This window comes from Aquarana catesbeiana, linkage group LG08 (genome assembly GCF_042186555.1).
Source record: "Aquarana catesbeiana isolate 2022-GZ linkage group LG08, ASM4218655v1, whole genome shotgun sequence".
NCBI classification, from domain to species: Eukaryota; Metazoa; Chordata; class Amphibia; order Anura; family Ranidae; genus Aquarana; species Aquarana catesbeiana.
The window spans coordinates 9,040,857-9,051,395 of NC_133331.1; the positions used below are offsets into that span (position 1 = coordinate 9,040,857).

Below are 10,539 nucleotides of genomic sequence, written 5' to 3' on the forward strand. Positions count from 1 at the left end.
ATGATCACTGTCAGCAGCTATAGCCACCGGCAGTGATCTCACAAAAAATAAAAAACCCTGACAGGTTGGTTGTAATGAAGTCATGAAGTTCATTGATGGATCGGCTTCAGTACAACTGGCCCGTCCTTAGACTGGTTGAAATTTGGTTGGTTCCTGCTGAAGCAGCTGAATTTCGATCCATCTATGCCCTGCCTTACTCAGCTCTGCCAGTACAAAGCCCCCTTCCCCATAATAAGGGGTGTGGCTGTTACTCAGCTCTGCCAGCACAAAGGCCCCTTCCCTGTGATGAGGGGTGTGGCTGTTACTCAGCTCTGCCAACAGAAAGCAGCGGAGTAGGAAGACCAGAAGCAACATTTAACTCTTTACAGCAAATGACTAAAGTGTAACACTTCAGTTTCTTTTAGGTAGCCCCCAAAAGTACACATTTTATATTTATATGTATTAAACCATCCAACATGGCTGATATAGCGAATGCACCCTTGTCTAGTGTATGGGATTTCCCTAGACTGTAGTGCTCCATTACTTTTTTTATGGGATTTCCAAAGGATATAGAGATCCGTGTCTATTTATTTTATGGAATTTCCATAGGCTGTAGGGCTCAAGATCTATGTTATGGGATTTCCATAGGATGTAGAGATCAATGTCTATTTATTTTATGGAATTTCCCTAGGCTGTAGGGCTCAATGTCTGTTATGGGATTTCCCTAGGCTGTAGGGCTCAATGTATGTTATGGGATTTCCATAGGCTGTAGGGCTCAATGTCTGTTTTGGGATTTCCCTAGACTGTAGGGCTCAATGTATGTTATGGGATTTCCTTAGGGTGTAGGGCTCAATGTCTGTTATGGGATTTCCCTAGGCTGTAGGGCTCAATGTATGTTAGGGGATTTCCCTAGGCTGTAGGGCTCAAGATCTATGTTATGGGATTTCCATAGGATGTAGAGATCAATGTCTATTATTTTATGGAATTTCCCTAGACTATAGGGCTCAATGTCTGTTATGGAATTTCCCTAGGCTATAGGGCTCAATGTCTGTTATGGGATGTCCCTAGGTGGTAGGGCTCAAGGTCTATGTTATAGAATTTCCATAGGCTGTAGGGATCAATGTCTGTGTTATGGAATTTCTCTAGGCTGTAGGGCTCAATGTTTGTTATGGGGTTTCTCTAGGGTTCAATGAGTTGCACATGCTTTTATATGATAGCAGTAAGGCTTTCATCCTACTACGCTTATGTTAAATGCATTTTTGCAGGCCTCAGCTGCCCACTGAGCTTCAAGAAGCCGCTTGTGACCACGCGTAGTTGTGGAAGGGAGGGACTCGCCTCTACCTTGATTATGTTTGTGGAAATCTTCCCTTTCAGGATGTAATGGTGGTGGGCGAACCAACCCTGATGGGAGGAGAGTTTGGAGATGAAGACGAACGGCTGATAACCCGCCTGGAGAACACTCAATTTGACGCTGCCAACGGGATTGATGATGAGGACAGCTTCAATAACTCTCCCGCACTTGGCGCCAACAGTCCCTGGAACAGCAAACCGCCCTCAAGTCAAGAGAGCAAATCGGAAAACCCGACCTCACAGGCTTCACAGTAAACACACACACACGACCCGTCAAATAAATATATATATGTGTATAACAGGCCCATGTGGAGGAACAAAAAAAAAGTTGTTTTAAAATAAAGGCGAGAAAAAACAAAACAAAAAAAAAAATACAAAAAAAGTTGAAACTTATCTACCTGTAAATTGAAATAAAAAATGACATTTTAAAATGAGCCCCTTTACTTCAGGTCATGCCTTTCTAGGAAAGGGGTTACTGTGAGAGCTAAAGAGGGACTGAGGTACTGTGGACCCTTTAACTGCTTCCCCACAAAAAGGCGTTTCTTGTGTCCTGGGGGGGAGGGGAATATAATTGGAAGGGGGTGGTGGGCGGTGCGCCGTTTCCAGAACATGTAGGGTTTCATTTAAAGGATGGCAAATTTTAAGAAGGGTAGATCCCAAAAAAATGCCAGACTCTCCCCCTCCACTTTAAAAAGCCATCCTGAGTGGCATTTTCACGTAAGCACTAAATTTAGGTTGACCCTGTCACCTATTCAATGTTTTGTGGTTGAACCAGCATTCATCCGTGACACCAGAAAACCGTGAGGCTCAAAGAGAGCCCAAATAGTCACATTGTTACTATGCATTCTTTTTTTGGCGGTTTTCTGGTATCGTCATATCATTATGCACGTTTTGCATAATTTTTAAACTTATTTAAATATATAATTGCATAACTTGTACAGTTACACATTCTCATTTTTTTCTTTTGTAATTCATACTATATTTGTAAAAATGAGGGAGGATAGGGTTACTGGGAAGAAGCAGAAGATTTGATAAGGGAAAGGTTAGACCCCTCTGTCAGGTTTTAGTGCAATCTCTATGGGAAAGGAAGATGAGGCAATCCCAGGAACGTGAGACAAAAAAAAAAAAAAACAGATGAAGGTTCCATGTCTTTGACCAAAGGCTCCATTGAAACATGTAATTGGCTATAATGTTAACCTAGGCTTGTATATAGGACCTTCTACCCTTACTGGGTCCACCATGGTTCTGTTGATGTGTCCGACCAAGGACTCCATTGGAACATGCCACTGGCTATGGTGCTAACCTAGGCTTGTATATATGGGACCCTTTACCCTAACTGGGTCCACCACGGTTCTGTTGATGTCTTTGACTAAGGACCCTATTGGAACATGCCACAGAACTCCTTTCTATGTCTTGGTTACGCGATTAGTCAAGGATTTCTAGAGAAGTGTAAAGAGCAAGAATGATTCATAGTCTAGAGCAGGGGTCTCCAAATTTTCTAACAAAGCCAGTTTTTTGTCCTTCGGACATTAGGGGGTGCGTGAACGTGGCCAGCGGGAGTGGAAATTTTGCTGCCATCGTTGGGAGTAAACTTGCCATTTGGTATTAGGTGGAGGAATAGTGCCCATAGTTGGTATCATTGGGAGGACTAGTGCCCCATTGGTGTCATTGGGAGAAATGGTGCCCAATTGTTTTCAGTTGGCAGAATAGCGTCTTGTATCAGTGGAAGGATTAATGCCCCAGGAGCCGGATAAAGACAAGCAAAGGGCCACAGTTTGGAGACCACTGGTGTAGGGCTAAGATTATCTAATGAGGCACTGTTACTACTAGCCATAGTTGAGGTTTATCGAACAGTAAAGTCAACATTTTGTGCAAGCCAACTACCTTATTCAAGGATGTGCAAAAGAGCAATGATGGATGAAGTTCAATAACCAGATTTCAGTTTATTGTAGTCAACTATGAAAAGAGAATGCAGATTGTATGCCTTGACTTATTGACTATACACCGTTATTTCCTGTGCAAGTCAATGAGAGCAAAGTGTGATTAACTTGTTCTACACCAACTTGTTTACTGGAGGGTCCATCAAGTACCCCCAGCAGACCAAAATTTGGATTTGCTCTGTCTTGCACAGGTGATTTACTGTGTCATTTGATCTGAACCCCCCCCCTTCGGAAATTCATAGACCTCGAGTTACTTAAGGCCAAAACTGAGAAGCAGTAGTCCTCAGTGGCCGCAAGTTGGGGTTAGACACCAGCAGACCAGAATTGGGATTTGCTCTCACCAAGGTGTTTTAGCGCGGCCCTAAATTAACATCTTTCCTCTTTGGGAAATCCATAGACATTTGGGGTACTTCAGGGTAAAGCACTAGTCCCCGGAAACCACTAATTGAGGTTAGACATAATTTTGTTCTTTCTTATACTGAGGTTGTCAAAACTCTGACATCAGCCGGAAGGGAGCACACCAATTATTTTTCCCCATGCTTTTGATGAGAAATCAAGAAAACCTGACCTGTGGTCAGTGGCAGCAACAGGAGTTGGGAATCATTGTAGACCAGAGTTTACTATGGATGCTTAAGGGGTGTAGGACACGCCATACAGCCCTCAGCATTTATGTACGCTTGTCAAGCCTTCATTGAAAGGTTCATTGACCTGTGTTACAGCGTTGGGGGAGTTATTTGCCCTACATTTGAACAGATTTGCCTGCAGGAATTTCCTTGTTAATGTCATTACTATTTTTTTTTTTTTTTTTTAACCCGGGTCATTGTAGATAACCATTATTATTTGTGTCCCCTCCCCAAACATACTGCAGATTCAGGTTCCACAGTGCCTCACTCTTGCTTGACTTTATCATTTTTTTTTTTTATTCTGTTTTATTTTTATTTTTTATTTTTAAATAATATTATTAAAAAAAGAGTTAAAAAAAATGCTGTCCTGATTTTGTACTGGCTTATTCTATATCTCTGGGGAATATTGTTTTATACAGTTCCAAATGCTTCAAACCAAGGAAGACTTTGCAGAAGTAATTTGTAATCCCTCCAAGAGGAAGAGAAGAGAAAAAAAAAAAACTTTTTCTTTAATGTAAATTTGTGTGATATTCTCTCTGAACCCCCCCTTGTTCTCTTGCTTGGGTTTGTGTATCTGTATGTGCCTGTACATTTTCCGCTCTATAGAAGCAGTGTGTAATTCTGGTCTTAATGTATCCTTTAGAAAGATCTTTTTTTTTTATATATAGGTGATATGATATTTGGGGAGGGTGGGGGGTTGGGCTGGGTTATTCTTTTGTTCCATTTTTTTTTTTTTTATATTTGGGTCTGAAATTTGAGGGGTGTATTGGCAGGGAGAGTTGATGTATGGTCACCACTTCACTTGGCAACTCTTGCTGGATCATTTTGGATTTCCCGCGGTGCTTATGGGACTAAGATACCTCTCAGAGGGTCTTGCCGTCCGAGAGCTAAACGAAGTGCAAATTTTGTTGAGAGCAAAAGGATGAAATCAGAATTTCAAAGGTTCCTACATTCTGCTTGCAGCTAATTTTTTTTTTTTTTTTTTTTGTTTCTCGAGCAAGTTCAAGTTGCTCTTTGACAAATGAAGCGGATGCAAATTGTTCCCTGAAAGCCACTTGCAAATTTTTAAGAAAATGTATATTTTAATGATGCGACCTAAACGTATTTATTAAAGGGAAAACTTGCACCTTTTTCCAGAGGTAACTTGACTGAATGTGTTGCATATCTTGGCAAGCAGTATAACTTTTACTTGAACTTTCCTCCACAGCGTTTATAAGAGGCACCTTTTTTTTTTTTTTCTCTTGGATACTACTCACAGTAGCAGTGAAATGACTGTGAATATGTAACAATGTATTTATTTAATAATTGTTAAGAGGACATACGCACAGAGGCAGAATCTCCCCTGTCATGCAGTCCCTGTTAGCAATGCAACGCTCTAGTTCCCAGGACGAGCCTGGCTGGCTCGCCAATTGTTGGTAGTTCCAAGCGTCAACATTGGAGGAACTTGCATTTTCCAGAACAGCCATTGATCAATAAGTAGAAAGAAATTACAATAGAGGGGAATTCATAAATCTTAAGATGAAAACTGGGCAATAATCGTGCTTTAATAAAAATACATTTTTGCAAATTATCTCCGAATTAAATTGTAACGACCAGGGGGGAAAAAATAAATTTGGACAGATGAGGAAAAAAAATTGTTCAGTTTTCAGCCTGTTCTAGGTGCCCCATACAAAGTATAAGGAGGCCTTTATAAAAACCTGCATGTACTAAAATTCGGCAATCGCTTTCTATATAAAAAAGGGTTTTTTTTCTTTTTTTTTTTTTTTTGTTTTCTATTTTTGCATTAACTGCCTACCTTTCAGCCTACGCGTGTTTTATAAATATTTCCTTTTGTGGTATGCTCAGACCCATTTGAAGCTGGGTCTCTCAGATCCGTCCACCAATTTTGGGTCCAAGCATACTTATACATAAGTACGTACATTTTTCACTGTTTTGAGTTTTACTGCACTTTTGTATACATTTTGTATGTGTTTCTATATCATGTACTGCATTTCTATTTCCAAGGATCCCTCAGGTTAAAAAAAAAAAAAAAAAATTCGAGATTTTTCACAAATTCTTTATTCAATCGTGCACAAAGGAGCTGCACACTAGAATGTAAAATCTTGAATAAAACACCTCTTTACCTGGGGATCTTGAATGTGCACTTTTCCCAAAACCCATGGGACCCGGTAAACTATGATTGGCAGTTATAGACGAATGGAAAGTGTTGCATGGCGCATATGATATGTGGTGCATTGTATTTCGTGCAAACTTTCATGTCGCAATGTGTGTAGTTTATTAGGCGCATAAACCATGACCATCCCTGTCTTGTGCTATCATTGTCCTGGCACAATAATGCACACGACGTCCATTGCAAACGCATTTTCTTAAAATTTGCTTGCAGATTGTGCGTAAACTCACAAACACAATAACACGCCCCCCCCCAGTGGGCCAATCTTACTAGGGGTGGTTCACTGAGACCTAAAAATTAATTTTAAGGGTTCCTCTGGTGTAAAAAGTTTGAGAGAGGTTGATCCCTATCTTTGATACCAGATTTTATTTCCCATTATGAATTCAAGCTAAAATCCTACAAAATGCATTTGAAGCCTACTTTTTGGGCTATTTTTTTTTTTTTTTTTTTAGAGCCCATACACTTGTCGATATTCGTGGTTCTCAACCTCAGTCCTCAAGTACCCCCCAACAGGCCATGTTTGCAGGTTTTCGTTTATCTTATACAAGTGCTTTAAATCCAAGTCAATGGCTTGGTATTTTGGAGAGCTATTTTATCTAAGAGAAATTACGAAAACATGGCCTGTTGGGGGTACTTGAGGACTGAGGTTGAGGACCACTGGTCTATATTAAGCTTTATTCCACTTCATCTGCAACTACATTGCACGGAGAGGATGGCACCGTTGGGTACAGTTCTCACCCATGTGTGTTTGCTAACTTGAAAACTGCTGCAGTCCCGGTGCAGTTTCCATTTCCCTCAAGCATGAATTGTTAATTCATGTATTACTCCCCTCCCCCTGCAATCTACATTCAAAAAATGCATGAAAAAAACTCCATGAAATGCAGAATAATCATCAATGTATCTTCAAAATGCTGCAGTGTGAATAAGACCGCCGCTGTTGCATTAGCTTCTGGTCTTGCACTTCGCAAGCCTGCCACTAGACTAGACCCATGTTCTGTTATACTTCACATTTTAATCTACGGAGCAGATTTAAATGATTGTGCTGTTGCCATAGCAACAACTCGGCTTCTATCTCTGCATATTTTAGCATGAAAACTATTGCCGGAAAGATTGCTTTGGGCAAGAGACCTATTTTCCTCGTGTGCATGCACCATTTTTTTTTATGATAATCGGTCCAGTGAGGCTTGATTAGTGCTACGTCGTAGATATCTCAAGCTTTCTGTATTTTTAGATCCGAAATTCTAAGTATATGAAACACACTTTGAACCTATAGTAGCTCATCCAGGTTTATTTGCTAAGGTAGTGCGGTTGTGATGTCTGGTAGCCCATAGCAAACCCTAAGCATGAATTCTCTTGGCAGATATTACTACAGAAAAGTGAAATGTGGTTGCTCACCAGTGATGGTGAACCTTGGCAGCCCAGATATTTTGGAACTAAATATCCCATGATGCTCAGCTACACTGCAGAGTGCATGAGCATCATGTGGAATGTAGTTCCGAAACATCTGTGGTGCCAAGGTTCGCCATCACTGCCCTATATACCCTACTTTGTTTAAATATGTTTTGGTGAGTCAGCCATTGGGTCCCAAGGCTCCAGCTTATGTTGGTGGCTTCCTGTGACTTCATTGAGGGTAGAGTTTTTGGCATAGCTGACAAGTTGACTGATGACCCTGGTGCTTCTGTAGAAACTACCTAAAAGAGAAATGGATTGGTCAGACATGGTCACCATGGCTCATGGTTGCTACGGTCCTAAATCATGGACCTTTCTTCAGACAGGAGCTTCATCATGTGTCACAGGCCTTGTCCCATCAGCGATCGCTTTTCTGCCTCAATAACCGCTCTACTGAACTCTTTTTTTTCCGATACATGCACTTGATGTGGATGAACCTGGCCTTATGTATCAACCTGTCTCCAGAAGCATTGTCTCATAGTAGCCGATGAGTTTCAAGCAAACTCTGAAAACTGGCAAATTAAAGTGTCCTCCTGGCTACTGTGAGGCAATACAGAGATTGACACTTTGATATGGAAGGCTTTCTACCTGATTTTGCACTTTTGCTTAAACAAACGTTCTCGTCTTTTCATTCTGACTCCCCTGGTTGTAAACTAAGCAATACCTTCATTGTAAATCCCATGTCTTTTTTTTTTCTATGTATTCTCACTTGTAGGAGGTCATATAGGAGCCTCATAGTATATATATGTATATATAAATGTGTGTGTACTATATATATTTTTTGTTATCAGAATACAATATAAAAAAGGGGATCAAGAATGCCATAAGGCAGGCAGGGGCAATTTATGGTCTTTGGCTGTTAATGGAGCCCACAAGTGCCACCTTGCCCAGGCAAGCCAAAGTGGTATGTTGGCTTCATGACAGCTGGAAAGCCTTAGGTTGGTTGTGCCTGCTATAAAGCCTTCTCTGTTTTTTTTTTTTTTTTTCTATGTAGTGAATGGTGACTTATATTACTCTTTCCTGTTGCCCTCTTAATGTTGCCAACATGCGCACCCACATCCAGACATTGCATCGATTGTGCCATTGAGTCCTGTATGGTACTAATGAATAACGAATCCAGCTTTTCGTTCCATAATGTCCTCCCAAATCATTGTATCCCCTCCCCACCATAAGCAGAGTCTTTGCATCTGAGGTTCCTTGTCTCTGCATTCTTTATAAATATATTGTATAATAAACTCTAGATGGATTTCTATGTGTGAATGTTTCCTCTCTTGCTTTCATTTTTTATTTTTCTTTATGATGTGATACATTTAAGTTTATCGTTTTGGGTTAATAGCTTCATTTTTAGGTAAAGATGACCAGACCAGTAGACCTATTTTGTATTCTATGCAAAGTCGAGATAGAAATGGGCAGACTCGATGGACTACTGTGTCTTTATTTCTGCTGTCACCTTTCTATGTTTCTAACCTCCCAACGTGGTGTAACTGATGGACGTAATCCTAATGCAATTCTGTTACTCTTTAACTAGACCTTAAGGCTGGGTTCAGGTCTAGGTTTCCCCGCATCCAATTCACATGGCAGGAGATTGTGACCGCCTCTCTATGGAGTCGGTTCACATATCTCCATGGCGGGTGCGGAGTGGCTTGCACACAGCGTCTTTGGTTACATTTTAGGGCCGAATTCAGGCAAAGATTCAGCCCTGATTCATCCCTGAAATGGAGAACAGGGACGCACAGCATTCCTGTGTGATCCGCGGCTGTCTTAGGTGTAAACCCAGCCTAAAACCCCCAACATAACCAACCACTGAACCTAATGTCACAATTCTATTACGCACTATACATAGAACCCTACACCGCCAACATGACCAACCACTGGACCTAATCGTGACCTCATTCTAGTACACATAATACGTATAACCCTACACCTCCCACATGACCAACCACTAGACCTAATCGTGACCCCATTCTAGTACACATAAGACATAGAACCCTACAGCTCCCACATGACCAACCACTTTACCTAATCGTGACCCCATTCTATTACACATATTACATAGAACCCTACACCTCCCACATGACCAACCACTGGACCTAATCATGACCCCATTCTATTACACATATTACATAGAACCCTACACCTCCAACATGACCAACCACTGGACCCAATCGTGACCCCATTCTAGTACAGATAATACATAGAACCCTATGCCTCCAACATGACCAACCACTGGACCTAATCGTGACCCCATTCTATTATACATAGAACCCTACACCTCCCCCATGACCAACCACTGGACCTAATCATGACCCCATTCTATTACACATATTACATAGAACCCTACACCTCCAACATGACCAACCACTGGACCCAATCGTGACCCCATTCTAGTACAGATAATACATAGAACCCTATGCCTCCAACATGACCAACCACTGGACCTAATCGTGTCCCCATTCTTGTACACATAATACATAGAACCCTACACCTCCAACATGACCAACCACTGGACCTAATCTTGACCCCATTCTATTACACATAATACATAGAACCCTACACCTCCCACATAACCAACCACTGGACCTAATCGTGTCCCCATTCTCGTACACATAAAACATAGAACCCTACACCCCCAACATGACCAACCAGTGGACCTAATCGCGTCCCCATTCTCGTATACATAATACATAGAACCCTACGCCTCCAACATGACCAACCACTGGTGAAAAAGGAAAATTCTGGATAGCCACACTCTAATAAAACATCTTTATTGTAAAAATCATCAAAGTTCATGTAACAGCAGAAGCAAGGGCAAGACGGCTGACGTGTTTCACACCATCATCGGTGCTAAGTCATACCTAAATGACCATGCATATTGTTAGCAAATATATACCAATGTAAAATATTTCACATAATAAACTTAATTGTGTTTGCGAACATATGCAGTTAGAGAAAAGCACACAGCCTGTGGAAGACACGAAGATGGCCCACATAAAGGTGGTAGTCAAAATATTCATAATTTGAAAATATG

The 10,539-nt window shown here is 41.1% G+C and overlaps 1 protein-coding gene across 9 annotated transcripts in view; it reads left to right on the top strand.

Annotated features, from left to right (window-relative positions):
- LDB1 (LIM domain binding 1) overlaps window positions 1-8,763 on the top strand; it is a 228,660-nt gene extending 219,897 nt beyond the window's left edge. For 6 of the 9 annotated variants that reach the window (XM_073595473.1, XM_073595471.1, XM_073595476.1 and 3 more), the window contains one exon: window positions 1,354-8,763. In XM_073595473.1, coding sequence (XP_073451574.1) covers window positions 1,354-1,584 — 231 coding nt within the window. In that variant the 3' untranslated portion in view covers window positions 1,585-8,763. Of the gene's footprint in view, window positions 1-1,244 lie in introns of all 9 variants that reach the window. The other 3 variants (XM_073595477.1, XM_073595479.1, XM_073595478.1) reach the window with 2 other exon arrangements.
- The last annotated feature ends 1,776 nt before the right edge of the window (window positions 8,764-10,539 follow it).